The following is a 23,299-nucleotide window of genomic DNA, read 5'->3' as shown; positions in this document are numbered from 1 at the left end:
ATTTTTTCCAAGCGGATAGTGTTCCCCATTTGTGTGATCCACTCCTGCAGTGTAGGAGGGTCTTCAGATTTCCAATGTCTAAGAATTAGCATATGCGCCTGAAACAAAGTTCTGCTAATGGCTTGCTTAAGGATATCTCCTGTCAATAGGTCATCCTAACAGGCATGGTTTGGGGTCTAATGGTATCTGTACCTGGAAGACCATATTAATAGTGTCCAGGACAGTTTTCCAATATAAATTAAGTTTGGGGCATCTCCAGAGGAGATGAATAAGATCTCCTTGGTCTCTACGACATCTTGTACATGTGGGATCTGTACCAACCCCCATACGGACTAGTCTAGCAAGTGTATAATGTACCCTAGAGAGTATATATAGCTGGGATAGTTTTTGAGCAGCATTTAATGAACACAAGGGGATCGCCTGCAGGGCCTCGTCCCACTGTTCCTCCTCAAATGTGCCAACATCCTGTTCCCATTTGGCCATAGCTTTCAATGGTGAGTCCCTCAGAACCAAATTCAGAAGCATAGCGTAGAAGTCCGATATAAACCCTTTATGTGTATTTATTTCAAGGAGGAAGTTAAAGACGGGTGTGAGTTCTAGAGTCCAAATATCTGGACCTCTCTGGGCATCTATCGCATGTTTAAGTTGTTGGTAGTAGAAGTTCATGGAAGGCGGTAGCCGGAAGGCCTCCCTGAGCTCCGAAAGGATCTCAGCTTGCCATCTTGGAATATGTGTATCATGTGTGACAACCCATATTGCTTCCATTTTACTCCATATGGTATTTTTGCTATTTCCATATAATGATTATTTTCCCAAATTGGGCTATATTTAGTGTACCCTTGCACTCCCTGTAGCATCCTGACCTTATTCCAAATCTTTTGCATAAGAGCATAAGTTGGGAAAAGTTTGTTGGATTTATTATATTGCAACGCCTCCAACCCGTCTAGGGCCTCACACTTGGATGTGAAGCGAAGTAGTTGGGCCGAGGAGTCTCGCAGATTTAGTTCTATTTCCTGTTTAGGCCGCAGAACTCTAGCAATGTGCTGTAGCTGGGCGGCTAAGTAATATGCCCAAGGATTAGGCAGCGCCAGGCCACCGTCGTCCTTGGGACGCTGCAGTTGCTCAAGTTTAATTCTGGCCGGTTTTGATAGCCAAATGAATGATCGGAAGAGTGAGTTAATGATTCTGAACTTTTTTAAGGTAATGACCATTGGGAAGTTGTGGAGTACATATAATAGCTGAGGCATAAGAATCATTTTTATTAGATTGATCCTACCTACTTGTGTTAGTTTCAATTTGCTCCAGACTTTCACCCGATCACGACAGCGATAAATAAGAGGGGTTAGGTTTAAGTTAACATAATCTAACACACGGGGAGTGACTTGTATGCCTAAGTACTTAAGAGATGTCGATATCGGGATGTCCAGCATATTCTTTTGGGAGGAGGATGGCACACGGTCTAAAAATAGCAGGGAGGACTTGGTCCAATTGATAACTAGACCTGAGTACTGCCCGAACTGGCCAATAACCTTCATTGCTTCTGACAGTGACGCTGATGTATCTCCGAGAAGCAGCATGGTGTCATCAGCATACATGATAACCTTCTCCTGAACATCTCCATATCGAAACCCCTGTATTAAGGGGTTGCTACGTATCATAGAAGCTAAAGGTTCTATGGCCAAAGCAAATAAGAGGGTAGACAGGGGGCAGCCCTGTCTCGTACCTCTGTATAAATTAAAGGGTGTGGAGATCCGTCCCCCCTCTATAATAGTTGCCACCGGGGAAGAGTATAGTAATTGTACCCATTTAATATATCCATCCCCAATCCCAAATTTCCTCATCACTGCCCATAGATAGTCCCATTCGACGCTATCAAACGCCTTATGGGCGTCCAGTGACAGCAGGGCTCTGTCACCCCTATTGTCCGACTGGGATTGAATATTGAGAAAAAGTCTGCGCAAATTTATCGCAGTCGATTTCTGGGGCATAAAGCCGGATTGGTCTGAATGTATTATGGTAGATATGACTTTGTTCAGACATAACGCCAACACCTTGGCGAGAATCTTCACATCAGTTTGTAAAAGCGAGATCGGTTGATACGATCCCGGATCAAGTGGGTCTTTATTGGGTTTTAATATCAGGACTATGCTTGCTCTGGTCATCGACTGGGGGAGGTCACCACTTTCTTTTGCTGCATTAAATACCTTCAGCAGGTGTGGAAGTATACATTCCCCATATTGTTTGTAAACTTCAATGGGGAGCCCATCGTTTCCCGGAGCTTTAGAGTTGGGGAACAGACTGGTCGCCACCTGCAGTTCATCAATAGTTAAAGGGTCGTCCAGACAGTCCCAGACAGCCGAGTCTCTCGTGCAACATTGCTGGTCCGAGATGGGGCTCAGGTAAGTGTTAGGGGGGGTGAGGGGGGCTGCTGCATAGAGAAGGTTTTTCATTTTCATGAATAGAATGCATGAAGATAAAAAAAAAAAAAACCTTCTGCCTTTAAAACCACTTTAAGCCTCTCTTTATTTTGTTGAATCCTGTGCTATATGTTCTATATCAGAGTTGCTTTCTCTAGGCAGAGAGCAATTGAATGTGCTTGTGCACTAACACTGTGTAATGATAAAATGTCTGTTTTGGAAGCACAAAGAATTTTCTTTGTATACAACTGGTGCGTGTAAATTATGCCATACATTTACCAGAAGTCAAAAAGCTATATAGTTTAGAATAGTATGTATAATGCCGTGTACACATGGGCGGACTTTTCAACCAGACTGTCGGACAATCCGACCGTGTGTGGGCTTCATCGGACCTGCAGCGGACTTTTTCGGTCAAAAATCAGACGGACTTTAGATTTAAAACATGTTTCAAATCTTTCCGACGGATTCGAGTCCGGTCGAAAAATCCGTTCGTCTGTATGCTAGTCCGACAGACAAAAACCGCCGCTAGGGCAGCTATTGGCTACTGGCTATCAACTTCCTTATTTTAGTCCGGTCGTACGTCATCACGTACGAATCCGTCGGACTTTGGTGTGATCGTGTGTAGGCAAGTCAGTTGGTTCGAAAGTCAGTCGGAAGTCTGTCAAAAGTCCGTCGGAAAGACCGTCAGACCTTTGATACCGAAAAGTCCGCCCGTGTGTACACAGCATTACACCAAATAGGGGTAAATAAGGTAACCTGACAAAGTTTATAGACTACAAGATACTGAGTTGTCCCTGCCTCTAGTTGCACAAGGAAGAGATTGTGTTTTGCCATCAAGGTTTAGCATAACCCAACCAACCATGTGCTGTATGTTGGTGAGTTTGATCCTGGATATTTTCTATTTCCAAATTAGCTCACGGAATAGTGAATCAATTAACTTAAAACATTTTGGGAGCACCAAATTGGGGAGTTGTGTATTCCATAATGAAGTTGAGGGGCCCAAACCATTTTGATTAAATGTGCTCGGTCAACAACAGCAAGGGGAAGTTTTCACCAGTTTTTACTTTTTATGTTTTAACCTATTCTATTCATGAAAGGTGAACACAGTAGTAACACAGATTTGTCCCAATAGATAGCAAAGCCAGAATATGAACCAAATTGCTTTATGTGGCACAATAATTACTCTAAGAAACTGTTGGTGGCCCCTAAAAAGAGAAGTGCATCATCAGTGTACGTAGCCAAATAGTCCTCTTTCTTCACAACAAAACTCAACAATATCTACTGTTTGTCTGAATGCAATTGCGAGGGGCTTCAGTGCAGGTGCAAAAAAATGGGAGGGGGGAACACGGGACACTTGTGGGGGTCACAAAAAGGATTTGAATCCATTTGCTAAAATGTTGTCTTAAGTCAAACTGATCCAGTATGTAGCACATGTATTTCCACTCAACACTGTTGAATGCCTTTGATCAAGAGACAGTATGGCCGGGTGAATATTCCGAGACAAGTTGTGTATTGAGTCTCCTGATATTGATGGACATTGTTCTTAAGAGGCTAAAGCATGATTTTATCATTTATGTACTAGTTTGTGAATTATTGTTGCTAATTGAGTAGCAAATACTCTCACAAGGATCTTTAAATCTGAGGTTAAAAAAATCGAACAATAGTAGCAGCAGGAAGTAACGCTGCCTTAGCAGCATCATTTTAATAAATCTGCAAAAATGTCAACAATTCTGTGTTTTTCTGTCAATATGGGGTGCTGTGTGTACATTAATGAAGAAAAAAATGAACTTAAATGATTTTAGCAAATGGCTGCAATATAATAAAGAGTGAAATATTTAAAGGGGGTCTTAATACTTTCCGTCCCCACTGTATATATATTACTGTATATATTAGCTAGCCTTGTGACTATGTTAGGGGTTTCAGCTACTGCTAGGGTGATTGGTGCATTAGGTGTCCACACCGAAATGCGCAAAAGAATAGGGCAATGGAAATTGTAAATGATTGTAAGGCTTAATGTACACGGGACGTTTTTACAACCTCTCCCGAACAATTTAACTTGACAGATAGTAACCCACATTTAAAACATCCATTTTGCTGCATTTTCATGATGCGTTTAGTCGCGTTTAGCCGCGTTTGCATTTAGAAGCATTATTTTTTCAAAATAGCCAAAAATGAAAAACGCCTGTAAACGAAACGCGGCTAAATGCAAGTTACCGCGTTTAGCAGCATTTGGCGCTTGAAATGGCTCTAAACTCAGCGTCTGAACTCATTTTTTTGCTTTCCAAAAAAGGCCTCTAAACTCAACTGCCTAAAAACAACATTAAACGATCATGTGTACATGTACACATAAGATAACATTGGATGACTTCAGGGGCAGCTGAAAAAATCATCCAACTATCTCTAAACGTCTGTTTACCAGCAGCAGTGTACATGAGGCCTAAACCCTTACACATACGCACTGAAGTGACTAGCCTCAGGTGATACACAGAGATAAAACAAATCATCCTTCATAAATTATATCTGTTTATCTAGAGCCTTCTCTTATTTACAGCCTTCTAAGACACACAGATCAAAGGCTTTTTCTCAGTTCCAGAAGGCAGGGGGTGGAGAGCTGGAGGGAGGGAATGGATACCCCACCTCTATGCTCACTCATAGGGAAACATGCAAAGCTGAGGAATGAACACACCCCCTCTACACTCACTCATAGGGAAACATGCAATGCTGAGGCTGTTAATCACCTCCTTGGTGTCAACATGGACTGTCAAAAGTGATTCATGCAGATAGTGTAGGGAGGAGATGTCAGATACAAACCACACTAGATGCTTTGGATTGAGGCTAGTAGACACTATAGAGTAAAATGGTTTGTTCATTTTTTATTTTCAGAGGTTTATAACCACTTTAAGGCATTTGCAATGAAATGAACTATTTTTATTTTTGTTTGTGGGTTGTAGAGTCTTGACTTGTGGCTATGCTCCACATAAAAGATGATTCCTGCTGTGCCATTTTGGTGCATATGGCCACTAAGTGGCCTGCACTCTCATTCTTTAAATCTTTAAAATATATTTATTAAGTAAAATGTTTTTGTTTTTTGCTTTGAATAGAGAAATGGACCTCTATATGTGATGTGCTTTGTACCATCTTTTTTTTTTTTTTTTCTTCAAACAAAAAGGTTTTTATTTCAGCAAAAATGATTACATACAGTTCCGGAACTCACATGTCGCTATGCAAAGTAGCAGTACAATCAGACATGTAAACAGCAAATATTGCATCATCTCTCCCTCATACGTTTCCTATAAAATGTATTATGATGTAAAATCACTCCCATTAATCCTCTACCTGTGCATCTATACCTTCAGTAAATCATAATAAAATCGCTTATTTTTATTTGTTTGCAACAGTGCAACTATCAAACTCTCTAAAACAAACGGTCAATCACCAGGTCTACTGGCGCAAGTCCAGGGACATCTAGCCACGGTGCCCAAAGTTTCTCATATTTTTTGGATGTTCTCCTGTGTTGATAGATAATTTTTTCCAAGCGGATAGTGTTCCCCATTTGTGTGATCCACTCCTGCAGTGTAGGAGGGTCTTCAGATTTCCAATGTCTAAGAATTAGCATATGCGCCTGAAACAAAGTTCTGCTAATGGCTTGCTTAAGGATATCTCCTGTCAATAGGTCATCCTAACAGGCATGGTTTGGGGTCTAATGGTATCTGTACCTGGAAGACCATATTAATAGTGTCCAGGACAGTTTTCCAATATAAATTAAGTTTGGGGCATCTCCAGAGGAGATGAATAAGATCTCCTTGGTCTCTACGACATCTTGTACATGTGGGATCTGTACCAACCCCCATACGGACTAGTCTAGCAAGTGTATAATGTACCCTAGAGAGTATATATAGCTGGGATAGTTTTTGAGCAGCATTTAATGAACACAAGGGGATCGCCTGCAGGGCCTCGTCCCACTGTTCCTCCTCAAATGTGCCAACATCCTGTTCCCATTTGGCCATAGCTTTCAATGGTGAGTCCCTCAGAACCAAATTCAGAAGCATAGCGTAGAAGTCCGATATAAACCCTTTATGTGTATTTATTTCAAGGAGGAAGTTAAAGACGGGTGTGAGTTCTAGAGTCCAAATATCTGGACCTCTCTGGGCATCTATCGCATGTTTAAGTTGTTGGTAGTAGAAGTTCATGGAAGGCGGTAGCCGGAAGGCCTCCCTGAGCTCTGAAAGGATCTCAGCTTGCCATCTTGGAATATGTGTATCATGTGTGACAACCCATATTGCTTCCATTTTACTCCATATGGTATTTTTGCTATTTCCATATAATGATTATTTTCCCAAATTGGGCTATATTTAGTGTACCCTTGCACTCCCTGTAGCATCCTGACCTTATTCCAAATCTTTTGCATAAGAGCATAAGTTGGGAAAAGTTTGTTGGATTTATTATATTGCAACGCCTCCAACCCGTCTAGGGCCTCACACTTGGATGTGAAGCGAAGTAGTTGGGCCGAGGAGTCTCGCAGATTTAGTTCTATTTCCTGTTTAGGCCGCAGAACTCTAGCAATGTGCTGTAGCTGGGCGGCTAAGTAATATGCCCAAGGATTAGGCAGCGCCAGGCCACCGTCGTCCTTGGGACGCTGCAGTTGCTCAAGTTTAATTCTGGCCGGTTTTGATAGCCAAATGAATGATCGGAAGAGTGAGTTAATGATTCTGAACTTTTTTAAGGTAATGACCATTGGGAAGTTGTGGAGTACATATAATAGCTGAGGCATAAGAATCATTTTTATTAGATTGATCCTACCTACTTGTGTTAGTTTCAATTTGCTCCAGACTTTCACCCGATCACGACAGCGATAAATAAGAGGGGTTAGGTTTAAGTTAACATAATCTAACACACGGGGAGTGACTTGTATGCCTAAGTACTTAAGAGATGTCGATATCGGGATGTCCAGCATATTCTTTTGGGAGGAGGATGGCACACGGTCTAAAAATAGCAGGGAGGACTTGGTCCAATTGATAACTAGACCTGAGTACTGCCCGAACTGGCCAATAACCTTCATTGCTTCTGACAGTGACGCTGATGTATCTCCGAGAAGCAGCATGGTGTCATCAGCATACATGATAACCTTCTCCTGAACATCTCCATATCGAAACCCCTGTATTAAGGGGTTGCTACGTATCATAGAAGCTAAAGGTTCTATGGCCAAAGCAAATAAGAGGGTAGACAGGGGGCAGCCCTGTCTCGTACCTCTGTATAAATTAAAGGGTGTGGAGATCCGTCCCCCCTCTATAATAGTTGCCACCGGGGAAGAGTATAGTAATTGTACCCATTTAATATATCCATCCCCAATCCCAAATTTCCTCATCACTGCCCATAGATAGTCCCATTCGACGCTATCAAACGCCTTATGGGCGTCCAGTGACAGCAGGGCTCTGTCACCCCTATTGTCCGACTGGGATTGAATATTGAGAAAAAGTCTGCGCAAATTTATCGCAGTCGATTTCTGGGGCATAAAGCCGGATTGGTCTGAATGTATTATGGTAGATATGACTTTGTTCAGACATAACGCCAACACCTTGGCGAGAATCTTCACATCAGTTTGTAAAAGCGAGATCGGTTGATACGATCCCGGATCAAGTGGGTCTTTATTGGGTTTTAATATCAGGACTATGCTTGCTCTGGTCATCGACTGGGGGAGGTCACCACTTTCTTTTGCTGCATTAAATACCTTCAGCAGGTGTGGAAGTATACATTCCCCATATTGTTTGTAAACTTCAATGGGGAGCCCATCGTTTCCCGGAGCTTTAGAGTTGGGGAACAGACTGGTCGCCACCTGCAGTTCATCAATAGTTAAAGGGTCGTCCAGCTCAGTTCAAGATGCTGCAGATAAACTGGGCAGCTGGATTTCATCTAAGTACTCAGTGAGCGACTCCAGTGAGTATGTTTGTTTAGATTGGTATAGAGAGGAGTAAAATCTCACCAATTCTGCCAATATCTGGTCTGGGCCATTGGTTAGTCCTCCCCGGTGAGAGCGTAATGCTCCAATCGATGGAGAGGTCTGATGAGAGTGGGCAATAGTTGCTAACAGGCGACCAGTGTGCTCTCCCTCCTCATAATATGCTGTTTTGTGAAAAAACCTCTTTCTCTCCGCTGTGGATGATGTGACCTTATATAGCGCATCTTGTGCCGAAAGCCACGCTTCCTTGTTAGTTTGGGTTGGATCAGTAATAAACTGTCTCTCTAGTTCTTCTGCCATACGCTCTATTCCCTCCCTCTGAGCATGTGGTTTTCTTTTAACAGCTTGAATTTCAGCGATGCAAATGTTTCGAAGGACTGCCTTAAAGGCCTCCCAGGACAAAGCAGATGCAGCTTCACATGAATACGCCAATATTCTGCAATATGGGATTCTATTTGCTCATGGGAAGGGAAGAGATTCAACCAAAATGCATTCATTTTCCACGGAGCCTTAGCCATCGTGGAAGGAGGACGCACCTCTATGGTCACAATCAGCGGCGAATGATCAGATACAATTCTAATAGCATATGTCACTTCCGAGATGTAGCGATCAGCTACTCCCGATCATAGACAAAGGTCTATCCTTGATAGAGAGGAGTGGCCCTTGGAGAAACAAGAGAACCGGCGCACCTCCGGATTCCCTGCTCTCCAAGGGTCTTTCCACCCCACTTCCTCCATAAACTTACTGAGGGCTGTGCGGTTCCCTCCTCGCCCACCCAATACTGGTGGGTGCTTGTCCAGCAATGGATCAGTATAGTTATTAAAATCCCCGAAGGCATACAGTGGAACCTCAGGATATTTCACTTGGTATGTCAGCAGGGCTCTCACCACTTGGTTGTTATACGGAGGAGGCACATATACAAAGGCTAATATACATTTAAGAGTAGACAATCTACACAAGAGGAATACATATCTCCCTTCTTGATCAATTTCGGAGCCTAGCTCCTCATATTCTATGGAACTATGCACCAATACACTCACACCACGAGAGTATGAGGTATGGGTGGAATGGTACGCCTTGCCCACCCATCGAAAACCAATGCAAGACAACGAGTCCTTGGTGAGGTGAGTCTCCTGCAAGGCACAGATAGCCGGGAGATGTTTCCGAAGTAACGATGATACCATTGTCCTCTTCAGGGGGTCATGTAATCCTCTAACATTCCATGAAATCACAGTTACTGTTGTCATCTTGGAATTAACAAAAAATAGCTGTCATAGGTAACCCACTGCTTGCTCCTCCCACGTCCACAGAAAAAAGACAGGGGGGCTGCTGCGCCACATCCGAAGGAGGATGGTAGATAAGAGAGTATCTTGAGGGAGAGAAAAAAAGCCATGTCTTCACCCGTATGGTGACTTAGCTTTAAAGTTCCGGAGCAAATCTGTATAGAAAAAAAAACCAAAACGCACAACGGTGCGTAAAACAAGCATGGGGGCCTCTTCTGAGCTGGGTTATGCACCTGTGAAAGCTCAACACATAGAAGGGCCAACTTGCTTTGTAATCCAGGACACCAACATGTCAAAGTAGATGACAAACCTTCATGGGACAACTCACTGACCAACAAGGGGATCCTGGACCTCCTGCATAAAGTTCCTGATGGGTACTGACGTGTACTTCATCAGGGTTCAACTTGCATCCGAGCTCGCATTACTTGATAAAGAAATCAATGTACGTTTCCGGCACTACCCCCGTCCGAGGGAGAAATATGAAAGAGACCTGTACTGGTAATAATGGCGTCAATCAAGTTCCATTTCCGGTCTCCGCTCTTGTCTAAATTCGTTTTCGTTGGCATCCAGCCAGTCAGAGGCCTCAGCCGGGTGTTCAAAGAAGTGTGCTTGACCCCTTAGGGTAATTCTGAGTTTCGCTGGATACAACATTGCATATGAGGCTTGTAGCTTTTGTAAGCGTTTTTTAATTTCGGTGAATCGTGAGCGATTCTTCTGAACAGCAGCGGAGAAATCGGGGGAAAAGGAGATTCGGGTGCCATTATATTGGATATTCCTTTTCTCTCTGGCTAGCCTCAAAGTGATCTCTCTGTCCCAGTAGTTTAAAAGGCGAGCCAGAATCGGGCGAGGAGGATGCCCAGGAGGGAGGGGTCTGGTGGGTACTCTATGCGCCTGTTCCACAGCATATAGGTGGGTAAAGGCTTCCTTGCCAAACACATCCGTCATCCATTGTTCTATAAACTGCGTGGGATCATGTCCCTCTGCTTTCTCAGGAAATCCCACTATGCGCACGTTATTGCGTCTGAGGTGGTTTTCAAAATCCTCAGCACGTGTGTCAGTGGCTCTTGCTAACCGTGTGGTAGCTTGGGATTCTCTGATCATATGGGGAAGTTTGTCTTCTATTTCGCTTATTCTACTTTCTGCTGCAGTGATCCGTTCTCGGATCTTCTGAATGTCTTGTCTAAGGAGACTAAGCTCCTCTTTCAAGCCCCCAAAACGTGCCTGTAGGTTATTAACAGAGGCTGTGCATTTATTCACTGCTCTCAGAATGGCTGCCAGTGTGGGTTGTTCACCCCCCTCCTCCTCCTCACATTCTCCAGGCTCCTCAGCTATACCGCTGTTAACGTCCTCCTGAGCTATCATGGCGCCTGCCCCCTGTGTTCTCTCCCCCTCCCCCTCCTCCTCATCAGGATCATTATGTATATCAAAGTCACACTGAGACTGGGCTGCCAGCAGGCCGGATTTTTCATTAAGTTTATGGGCATAGTACCTCACGTCCTTGGGGTGTTCAGCTGAGCCGTCTTTCAAGCTTTTCTGTTGTTTGCTCTGTGTCTCCTTCGTTTTGTCAGCACCGCGCTTCTGTGCTGAAGGCGGAGCGGCGCCATATTGCGGATCCATCCTCAAGCTTTCTCCCTTCTGTCCTCGGGTCATCATACCCTCTACACGGATCGGAATAAATGCCGAGTGTAGCGGGGACTCTCCCAGGGCTGGTGAGTAACTTTTAGGCAGGAATCAGCGCCGAAAACCGGATCAATTCAGGATAACTGTGGGAGCTCTGTGACTAAGCGTCTGCTCACATGCCGCGCTGGCCACGCCCCCCGCCTTGTACCATCTTAATCGATTATCAGAAGTAGGGTTTTGGCTCCCCAGCACCTGCGGCTTACATTAGAAGGTGAACAGACTGCAAAGTTCATGCTGCCAGTGGAAAAAAGGGAGGGTTAGCTGCAATTTCAGTGTCTCTGTTGTGAACTTTGAGGATGAATTTATCCACAGTACCTGCAGCTTCAGAGGACACTGAAAGCTTGTTTTAAAGCTCATTTACTAATTTGTTAATATGCAAATAATTGAATGTCCATAATCTGAATCTGTCTCATTCAGCTTTCCTTTGTTTTCTGCATTGTATAGGTTGCAAATAAAAAAAAAAGCTTCTTAGTTTTATGATGTCATAGCCCCAAAGCACCCAGGGAACCCAAAAGGGAATGGCGAATTAAATTGTAAAGGAAAAAAAACACTTGATCTGTGCAGTGGTTTTGCATAGAGCCCAATCCTCCTTCTTGGGTCCCCCACTTGCACTTTGCGCCCCTCCCTCTTCTTGAGCGCCCCCATAGGAAGCCGCTTGCTGTAGGGGCACTTGTGTGTGCTCGTTCCTGAGCCGACTCTCTTGTGTCCATAAGACACAGAGAGCACGGCTCAGTCCTGCCCCTTGCTCCTGCTTCATTTGTTGTGATTGACAGCAGTGGGAGCCAGTGGCTCCCACTGCTGCATCTCAGCCAATCAGGAGAGAGAGATCCGGGAGATCCTAGGGTCTTGTGCACATTGCTGGCTCGGTCTCAGGTAAGTATTAGGGGGGCTGAGGAGGGAGCTGCACACAGAAGGTTTTTTACCTTCATGCTTGGGTAAAAAACCTTCAGCCTTTACAACTACTTTAAATGTTAAAATGATCCAGCCAGACAATTTTGACCAATCCATGAAGATCAAAAATGCAGTTTTGGACCGAGCCCCCTCTGTATCTTGGTAAAAAGCTTTGCATTCATTGTTCGGATTGTGTTATTGTGCTCAGTGCTCACATGAACAATGTAGGGATAGATATGATTTTACGCATGAAGTCAGGACGAGACTGTCTGCGTATATTATGAAACTGGTTAAACAATCGATTCTTAGTAGAACAACGAGCTAACTGGACTATAAGATCTCTGAACCTGGTCACGCTTGCAGAATTCTAGGCAATACATATGCATCAAGAACATTTACATATAGTAGTTCTGTTTAAAATAAGAATAGACTTCATTTGCATGTGAAAATGAAAGCTTTGCATATGCATTGGTTGTCCTGCAATTCTGACCTACCATTGACACCCGAAGAAGAGAACGTGGGTCTTTGTCCCTCCTTCTCCAGATGCTCGATCTTTGGGATAGAAAAGACAGCTGATATTTTAGTCTCTAGTGCCTAGAATGCCACACACACAAACAAATCAACAGCCGGGCAGAAATCTCAAAACAACCTTTCTTATCAACACTTCTTCCCCAGTCAACGCTATTACCTACTGCCTTACAATTTCATCACTCCAGTGTTTGTGCACGTTTCACAGAGTGAAGGCTGGGCAAGTCTTTTTGTACTCAACGAACCGTGCAATAAATTATAAAGTAACAATTAAACGTCACTTAGCCAGCAAAGAAGAATACATTTTCTCACAGGAGCTACGTGATCAGACTGTTTTCAGGGTTTCTTTGGTGGACATGCATTTCAGTACTCAGCCTCTTATTTGCCTTTTGATTTGCAGCAGATTTTTTTTTAAACTTTGTCATAAATGCCAACAGAATTGGCTTGTGCTTTCAGTCAGTTCAGCCCAGCCAAAAGCTTATGGTCCAGTTGATTAATTATCTGATTGTCTGTACTGAACATTTTCCAATCAAGAGTGACTGAATTTGATTGAAATATATTAATTGCAATTTAAATTGCCATTTTTTCCTAACTTTTCCACTCATGCTTTCCCTGCCTCAATTTACTTTTTGAGGCTGTTCAATTTTCAAACTTTTTCTAATGCAATAATTTGTGTCCGGACTGACAGTCTGGAAAGTTGGGTTTTGCCAATTGATCTGTGGGCTGGTATAACCTTTTGTGGGATGCTCAACATTTGGTTTAGGATATTCTAATAGTCCTTTAAATTAAGTTAGTTACAAGCTGTATACTTACCATAGCGTGTCTATACCACAAATTTATGTCAGTTATAGTGTCGGCAAATAACGGCTACTGCTACACGAGCAATACAATTTTTTTCAATAATCCAAATGTGGACTGTTATGCTTTAAAGGCAACTTTCTATATATCCAGTACCACCCTAGTTTAGACCACGGTGCACAAGTTCATGTTTTATTTTAGAGGAGCATCTACTCTAGTAAAGAGATGCGCAAACTGTTGGCACTATATAAATCCTGTATAATAATAATAGTATTGGCATGTAAATTTGTCAACTGCAAGGATTATTATTTTCACAGCTAAACAAAAGAGTATACTGATGCAGACCATACGCTAGAAGAATTTTGCTGGAAATTTTTAGTTTCAAGAACATTTGTTTGATGAACATGCCAGTAACACACTTCCTGTTTAAAGCCTCATACACACTACTATTTTTTTTTTTCGTTCAACCCAGCGGGTTAAAGGAAGAAAAAACTGACAGCTCAGGTCGAAGCAACTGTACTAAAAATCCAATGTTAGTACAGCAATCTCCCCTGCTATGCTTTTGTGATCTGTCAGGGGGGCGCCCCCACCCGCCAGAACACTCTGATGATTGGGAGCCAGTCTTTTTCCATCATGACCCTTCAACAGAAGCTGGCCAAAAGGCTGGCTTCTGTTGGACCAGCTGCTGTACACACGAGCCGAATGTCAGTCAGTTTCTATTGAACCGTCCGGTGCTGCCCAACATTCAGCCTGTGTGTCCTAAGGGTGTCTCCACTCTGAATAAAGTAGTAGAGCAGACGCCATTGAATGTCAGCATTGTCAGTCTTGGAGGAGTTTAGTGTTAGACAAGCAGATTTGGATGGACTTGTCTAACATTGAAGCTGCACTCCAGCTAATACTTCATAAGCAATTACAGCATTACAGCAAAGAAATTTTTTTTTCTTTTGTGATAAATGATTTAAATAAATGAATAAAAGCTGACCACTGCAAGCATCCCTGTCAGTGTTAAATGGTTTGTCTCAAGTCTAACGGCTACTTTGTCTGGACAGCTTGGTCTGTTAAAGTAAATGCAAAAATTACAGATTTACTGGCCAGGTCATCAGGTGAAAATAAAGGGGAAAAATGAAAAAAAAAATGCAGCCACCACATGTAAGATGTTATGAGCTGCAATTTAATATTTTTTTGTTTATGGGTTTAATACTGCTTTTAAAGGCTCATTTACACATGCTGTCAATGAGGGACACAAGAATGCACTAACTAATTTTTTTCTTTTCTCAACTTTTTTTGAATGTCACAAAGTGACATTTCATTTGTTTATATGCATTGAAGATTAGTTGTGCTGTATAGAAATGCAGGAACAGAGAGAGAGCTGCTGAGCGATGCAGAAATCTGCATACATGCTGCAACACAGCAATACTCGGCACCTCCTACCAGCTTTCTAATGTGAACAGGGCATATAGAAAAACTCTTTTTCTGTGTGCCCTTGCAGAGACCAGCATTTTTCCAGTGCATATTAATGACAGTCTGCGCACAAGCGTGAACAAGCCCTAGTATATTTCTCCATCCACACAAACAGCATGGATAGATGAATTCTACCTGCCCAGGCCATTGTATTCTGACAGCCACAAGCTCTGGATGTCAGAATACCTGAACAGTGCATGTAGTTGATTACAATGGACAACAAAGATTTTGCTTCCTAAACACTTTTTGTGTATCATATACATTTTTGGCTATGGGTCCATGGGTAATTTAACCCATCACATACCATTTTATAGGAAGCTTGTGCTTTTGCAATTTCTTTTTATAAATATTTTAGGTTTAGAAATTTTCACTTGCGTTATAAGATGCTTTGTGTAGCTCATGCATGTCCAGGCAGGCACTCGGGGCATATTGCATAAGATTTATGAAACTTGTACAGCTTGAGCATGCTTAGGCTGGATGGATGCTGCTTGCAAAGACTATAAAAACAGTTTGCTGCACAGATGCTATTCATTTCATTATCCCTTTCCATGTATTTTGAAGCGACTGTTTCAAAGCATAGCATTATCTACGTCCATGTTATTTACATACAAGTAAGCCAGGTATAGACTTGCTAAAGGATGATTAGTGGCAGCAGAAAAGTTTCACCAATGAAGTAGCCGTGATACCTCCTGCTATGTTTGTGGTACACGTTTAAGCCTCAAAGATGCACCATGACTGGACTTGTTAGAAAGCATATGAACTGTATGTTGGTTGTAAGATTGTTCTTCAAGACCAAGCCTGGGCTCCTCACATTTGTTGTGCAAGATGTCCATCTTAGAGCTTGGCTTAAAGGAACTCTGAAGTCCATGCTGTTTGCTGTTGCGATAATATGGCAAGAACAGAATAATCATGTGACAAACTGTTATTTCTGTCTAATATTACTGGTTTCTCTGCTAAAAAAAATATTATAAAAAAAAAGGAATACACCAATCTGCCTTTAGCCATGAAACCAGTGCCATATGACAATCTGCCAGTACTGACCCTGCCAGAAAAATAGACGAAACAGACAAAGATGCGGCAATGCACCAGCTAGGCACAGACAGTGACAATGATTAGGATTTTGAACTGTATGTCTGGTGAGCCTCATCTCATAATTAAATGACCTGGTCAGGGACTTATGTTTGGCAACATAAAAAGCAGAACTACTGGGTACAGGACTGCAAGGATGGTGCTTGCTATCACCGGGTAGGAAAATATCTGTCTTTTGAAGCCACCAAGATGATTTAACAAATGTTTTTAGACGGGTTTACGATTTCGTTTTCTGTACTGACATTGACGGTTTGTAAACAGCTTTGGGTTTTGAGCATGACCCACTAGAATGGCATCTATTTATCTATTTGATTTATAATTGTTAAGCCTTAAGGCTGTCTTGTTAACACAATGACAAGGTACACCCTTCAGACCTGTTGGCAGTGCTGCTCACGTAAAAGATACATACAAAAACATGGAACTATTGTGGAAGCACATCCAGTACACCAAGTACATTTGGAATATCTGTGGAGATCTTGAGGTAGTGCCTCTGTTGCTTGGAATGCAGCTCAAATATATAAGCTATGGAAGAGAGCTGCATTACATTAAAAAGAAATGGCTACTCCAAAAGAATTTGGTTCCAGGACAGAAAAGCATGGCACATGACCCACTTGTTAACCTTGACAAAGATATTTTTGCCTCCTCTTTACATAAAACTTGGACTGATGAAAATTTTTGTGAAACCAATATACAAGGAAGTCAAACGTTTTAGTTATTTCAGACAGTGGGGTTTATTTACTAAAGGCTTGCACATGATTGGATGATAAAATCAGCATGCTTCCCTTCATTTCAGATCTTCCCCTCAGTTCAACAGTGACTGCACTTCCAAGTGCACTTGCAGTGCAAAGTTGATTTGCTTTTAGTAAATCAACCCCTGTGCTTTCTAAGAATAGCTGATGTCAAGATTGGGAAGGGCATCAGATACCACATCATCTATGACAAGTGGTCCAGAGAAAATTGCCTGGAAAGCATTCAAGGATGTCATTGAGTGTTTTCTGGGTAACTACAGAGTATCAAACTACATTCAGCTGGTTGACAGACTTCTTAAATGGGTTGTATAGGCAAAACGTTTTTATTTTCTTAATGCAATCTATGCACTAAGATAAAACACCTTCTGTGTGTGCAGCAGCCCTCCTCAGCCCCCCTAACTAACACTTACCTGAAGTCCCTCTCTGTCCAGCAATATCCATGAGTGTCTCAGCCATCCAAGATTCTCCTTCCTGATTGGCTGAGACACAGCAATGGCGCCATTGGCTCCCACTTCTTTCCATCAACGTCAGCTAGCCAATCAGGGGAGAGAGGGACGGGGCCGAGTCGGGGCTTGGTGTTTGAATGGACACATGGAGCTGTAGCTCAGCTAAGGTGCCCCCCATAGCAAGCTGCTTGCTGTGGGGGCACTGAACAGGAGGGAGGAGCCAGGATCACAAAAGAGGGACTGGAGAAGGGGAGGATCTTGGCTGCTGTGTGCAAATCCACTGCAACAGAGCAGGTAAGCATAACATGTTTATTATTTTTATAGGAAAAAACGAGATTTTATAATCACTTTAAAGCATGCAGGAATATGAAGTACAACATAGTGACAAATAGGGCAACAGGCTTCACCAGGACATTGCCACAATGGGAAAATGGTATCAGGGCAACTGTAATCCATCAATGCTGGCTAAATATTTTTGGAAACTGCAGCAAGATACAAACAAAACACTTTTAGCTTTGTTAAACTCATACAGTGTGTCATAAACATTATGCAGTGAAATACATTTTAGTCATTAAAAGTTAATTTCATATTTCACAAGATTTCTATGATACAATCATTCTGAAATGATATGTGTGTTCAGTTTGAAGGGATCTATCATTGTTTTCAGGAGGCAAAAACAAATTGTTGTCTGTTGTTAGCTGCAGGTGTTTTTCAGCTGACAATTTTTGGTCTGGCTTTTTTGAGAAAAGTCTATTGAATAATTGACATTTATTGACATTTATTGAGCTGGCAGGGCCATCCACTGCTAGACTTTTGGCTGATTCCTCTGAAGCAGTCAAAATTCGAACAGTGTACGGCCATCTTTACTCCAAAGTTGTCCCTGTATGCCACGATTAATGTTTGAAAGCAGACCATTTTTGATAAAAATTGTTGAAGTAAACCTGTCTAAAAACCTCAACAATTCAAAGTGAGTATATCATGAAAAAAATAATCTGTGAAGTTACCAGGCCCAGAGACCATAGCTATTGTTATATAGCTATTAATATTTTTGTCAAATCCTGACCTCTGCATTTTTCATGGTGAGTGATTTCACTGATTATGTTAAAGCACCAATAGAGTGGCTCAAAAGTAGCCATGCAAAGTTTAATTATTGCAGGAAAAGTCAAGATGTGTATGTAACTCCAGCTGCCTCTATCTCTGGATCAACTGATTGTTTTAACATGTGGTTTTCACCAGTGGTAACCTCTACAAAAGCATTTTTTTTATCATGAAGCTATTGAAGCTATCTTTTGAGCAGATTTAGTTTGATTACATTTTGCTGTATGTATTACAACATGATTCGCATATAATTAAAATGCAACTAAACGTCAAAGACTTTGTCTCATTGTGTTTATGATGGAAAAGTCCAGGTCACATAGCAGCATTAGCAAATTTAGACATAAACCATGACATTCATTATATTCTTGGGTTTAATCCGCTAAGAATTTCTTTTTTAACCTTGTGTCTCTATTAAAATGATCAATAGTTCTCAGCCTGTTGGATTTTTCTATTGTAAAATATTGTGTGAATGAGTCCTATAGGTCTTATTCATCTCTTTCTTCTCACACAGAGTTTTTCTTGAGCTATAAATTCCTTCCATGGATGCATCAAATTAATTAATAGGATTAACAGTTTCTATCTGGATGTAATTTTTGTCCCACTTTGTAGTTTCAAATAATCTGATTAGAGCATGTCTCTCTTGTCATCCTATGTAGATGGTCACAAGAACAAAGAAAATATTCGTAGGGGGATTATCAGCAAATACAGTAGTAGAAGATGTAAAGCAATACTTCGAACAGTACGGCAAGGTAAGTCCTTGTTTATTCTTATATTTGTTTTGCAGACCTAATTTTCGCTGCGGTTACTGTCTTCACATGGAACATGCATTCCCTAGCTATTTTAGTCTTGAGATACAAATTATGTTTATGTGCAAACATGTAATTTCTACAAAGCTTGTCAGCCAGCACACCAAAGTTTTCAATAAAGAGAGTAGAATTAATTCCATGTTAATGTCAGACTTTATTGAATAAATTTGGTTTGCGCCATTGGAAACCTTGGTGTGCTTTGCAACATTTGACCTAAAATATTGATGTGGATGGGGTCACCTGTTTTATGAGAGTATCAACCATTACAATAGTGGGAGTATGAAGTACAGGGATGTACTTTAGTATAGAAAGCATAGTTTAGGCATTGCCTTGAGATGTTGAGACGTGTTCATTTTACATTAGCTGTAACATCCATTATTTGACTCTTGACTGACTAGTCAACGCAATCGGCCTTATTTAATAAGGCATTGTAAAAAACTATGATGTGTGAAGCGTTATAACCCCCAGCAAACAGTCAGAGGTTTTACCTTTATTACAGAAATAAGAGTAATAAAAGCAAATTGATTTTCCTGTTATTAAACACATCCATATACTGTATAGGTAATGTAGTGTGTACTTTCATCTTTAGCACAATTTGGCCATGTTGATTTCTGACTGTCCAATTTTATTTAGCGCAAGCAGAAAGAAACTTGTATATTTCCGTGTTTGCAATGAAATTTGAAAAGACCCCACTATATGTTTGGTATGTGTTCCAAATCATACAGCGTACTTGATGTTTCTGAAGGGACAGTGTCATGGTATTTCTCGGCTAGCTCAGCAAAATCTGTCCCAGTAACTGGGCTGGGGACTGGCTAAGTCCAGTTCTTATTAACATATAATGGAGAAGCCTAGCTTCTAAAGCTTTAACCCTTTGTTAAGACAGACAGTGTTCAAAATCTAGTACAAGCAATTAGATTAAATATGCCTGCACAGTAGAGATGTGGTCAATTATGGCAAACTCAGTTTCCTAGCCCAATCATAACAAAGAGAACTAAGTGAAATTTTCCCTTGCTGGAAATGCAGAAAAAAAAAAAACATCTAAAAATGTAAGCTGCAATTTTAAAATATTTTATAAGTTATGCTATGTGAATTGGGACATGTAAGAAGTGTCATTTAAGTATTGTCTCAATTTTAAAGTTGAAAGCGGAAATGCCCTTTAAACAGCTTGGTCGCTTTTCATTTTTAAACTTAAATTTGTTTACCTTAAAGCAGAACTATAAGCAAAAGAAAAAGCTAAAGGATATAATTTTTTGATAGAAAAAATTTTATTGGTCTAGTCCGACAAATCCTTTCCCCTTCTTTCAGCATTTTGTTTGTACACTGCTTCCAGCGCAAACACTGCACTGTGTACACTCTGGGACATCTGTAAGATGAGAAGGATTTGCATCTTCACTGGATGCCAAATTGATAAAGAAAGGGACACTTAAGCTGACCATTACCACTTAAGCCCCGGACCATTTGGCTGCCCAAAGACCAGAGCAGTTTTTGCGTTTCAGCACTGCGTCGCTTTAACTGACAATTACGCGGTCGTGCGACGTGGCTCCCAAACAAAATTGACATCCTGTTTTCCCCACAAATAGAGCTTTCTTTTGGTGGTATTTGATCACCTCTGCGGTTTTTATTTTTTGCGCTATAAACAAAAAAATAGCGACAATTTTGAAAAAAACACATTATTTTTTACTTTTTGCTATAATAAATATCCCCCAAAAATATCTAAAAAACATTTTTTTTCCTCAGTTTAGGCCGATACGTATTCTTCTACATATTTTTGGTAAAAAAATCGCAATAAGTGTTTATTGATTGGTTTGCGCAAACGTTATAGCATCTACATAATAGGGGATAGTTTTATGGCATTTTTATTAATAATTTTTTTTTTTTTACTAGTAATGGCGGCGATCAGCGATTTTTATCGTGACTGCAACATTATGGCGGACAGATTGGACACTTTTGGCGCGATTTTGGGACCAATCACATTTATACAGCGATCAGTGAAATTAAAAATGCATTGATTACTGTGTAAATGTGACTGGCAGTGAAGGGGTTAACCACTAGGGGGGCAGTGTAGGGGTTAAGTGTGTCCTAGGGAGTGATTCTAACTGTGGGGGGGAGGGGCTATGTGTGACACGACACTGATCACCGCTCCCGATTACAGGGAGCTGTGATCAGTGTCCTGTCACAAGGCAGAATGGGGAAATGTTGTTTACATTAGCATTTCCCATGTCTTCCTCTCTGTGAGACGATCGCGGGCATCCCCGTGGACATTGGGTCCGCGGGACCCACGATCACACTCGCGGAGGTCACAGCGGATGAGCCCACAAACTGCTTCTTAAAGGGCAACATACAGGTACGTTAATCTGCCTGTGCGCGCCCTTCTGCCGACGTATATCGGCGTGAACCGGTCGGCAAGCGGTTAATGAATCGAAAGTCAGCAAGGACAGGGCACATTTTGATCAATGTATGGGCAGGCTGATCAACTTCGTACAACTGCCCTGTCAGGCTTTTTTTCACACAATCAGCGCCGACAGCTATAGCTGGCAGTACTGATCAGTGCATTCTGACGGCGAGGAAGTCTCCCTACTGTCAGAATACAATACCTCAGAGGGGAGGATTCCCTAAACCACATCAAGTCATTTTTTTTTACTTTTATTTTGTTTCATGAAACTTTGAATAAAAAAAAAAAAAAACTCATCTATGGGCTGCTAGGAAGAAGCAGCAGAGAAAAGATTAGCATGCCAGTAATGTCTGCCCTAATATGCCAGGCATACTTGCAGATTATGGCAAGATACCCACAGCTTCTCCACAGCACAGTTACACTTTAAGCTGGCCGTACAATTGTTTCGATTTTTTGGGGATTTGATTTGTTAGATCATCAAAGTTTACAATTATCTATATAGTGCATGGGCCTACCTATCTATCCCATTTGATTTGAAACCAGTCAGGGAGGCACTTTCTCTGAAGAGATCATGGTAAATTGTGCTGATCCAAGCAGAATTAAATTGGTGTGGGGTCACCTTTAGTCTGTCTGGTGTTAGGTTGTGTTTTAAACCTGTTATTCATAAATATTATGTTTAAAATATTGGTAAAAATTAAAGTGACAATAATTTATTATCCACAATTGGGAGTACAGTTGGTTTAAATAAAAGTAACAAATCCTTGACTGTACATGCAGAGACAGTTTTATGTGCTACCACCATACATATGAATTTGTGTTCAGTGCTTTTCCCGAACATCCATTTCACAAGTGTTGGCCTGAAGAATGACTAGGCATTGTATATTCTTTAATAGCACCCTGAGTCCCAACTTAACTCCTGAGCTGTCAATGTTAGCAGAATGGTTAGCCAGCAATTTCTGCATTGGTATTGTAATACTCAAGTTTCCCGCATTGTTATATTCCGGCTGAGCTCTGCATCCTGAATAAAGTATAGCACTTTTCACTAATGAATAGAACGCGGCATTGAATTGTGCATATGAAACAAGTACTCCCCTGTAGCACAAAGAAGGGCTTGAAATCTTGTTTATCAGAAATTGTTTAGATTTCCTAGTCGCAATTGTGCAGAAAACACTTCCTTAAATGTTATGTTTTTCCAAGTGTCTGATAAAATGATGTTTTCTGCATTTTTTCAAACCTGTACCTATTAAACATTTTTTAATGCAAACAAAAATACAAAGGAATGGTGTATGTATATAACCTGATCAGCCATAACTTTATGACCACCCACCTAATATTGAGTAGGTACCCCACTTGCTGCCAAGACAGCCCTGACCCATCAAGGCGTGGATGTGAGACCTCCATGGATCAGACTTGTTTTTCCAGCACATACCACAGATACCTGATAGATTGAGATCTGGAGAATTTGGAGGCCGAGTCAATACCTCAAACTCTTTGTTGTGTTCTTCAAACCATTCTTGTACCATTTTTGCTGTGTGGCAGGGTACATTATCCTGCCAAAAGAGGCCAATGCCATTAGGGAATACTGTTTTCATAAAGGGGTGTACTTGATCAGCAACAATGTTTAGGTAGGTGGTATGTGTCAAGTAACATCCACATGAATGACAAGACCCAAGGTTTTCCAGCAGAATTGCCCAAAGCATTACAC

At 41.5% G+C, this 23,299-nt stretch overlaps 1 protein-coding gene across 7 annotated transcripts in view; it reads left to right on the top strand.

Moving 5' to 3' along the window:
* MSI2 (musashi RNA binding protein 2) overlaps positions 1-23,299 on the top strand; it is a 928,554-nt gene that overhangs the window by 248,254 nt on the left and 657,001 nt on the right. For all 7 annotated transcript variants that reach the window (XM_073614998.1, XM_073614994.1, XM_073614999.1 and 4 more), the window contains one exon: positions 19,053-19,145. In XM_073614998.1, the coding sequence (XP_073471099.1) occupies positions 19,053-19,145 (93 nt within the window). The remainder of the gene's footprint in view (positions 1-19,052; positions 19,146-23,299) is intronic.

This window comes from Aquarana catesbeiana, linkage group LG02 (genome assembly GCF_042186555.1).
Source record: "Aquarana catesbeiana isolate 2022-GZ linkage group LG02, ASM4218655v1, whole genome shotgun sequence".
NCBI classification, from domain to species: Eukaryota; Metazoa; Chordata; class Amphibia; order Anura; family Ranidae; genus Aquarana; species Aquarana catesbeiana.
The sequence above is the reverse complement of the archived record's forward strand: the minus strand, read 5'-3'. Positions and strand labels throughout refer to the sequence as shown.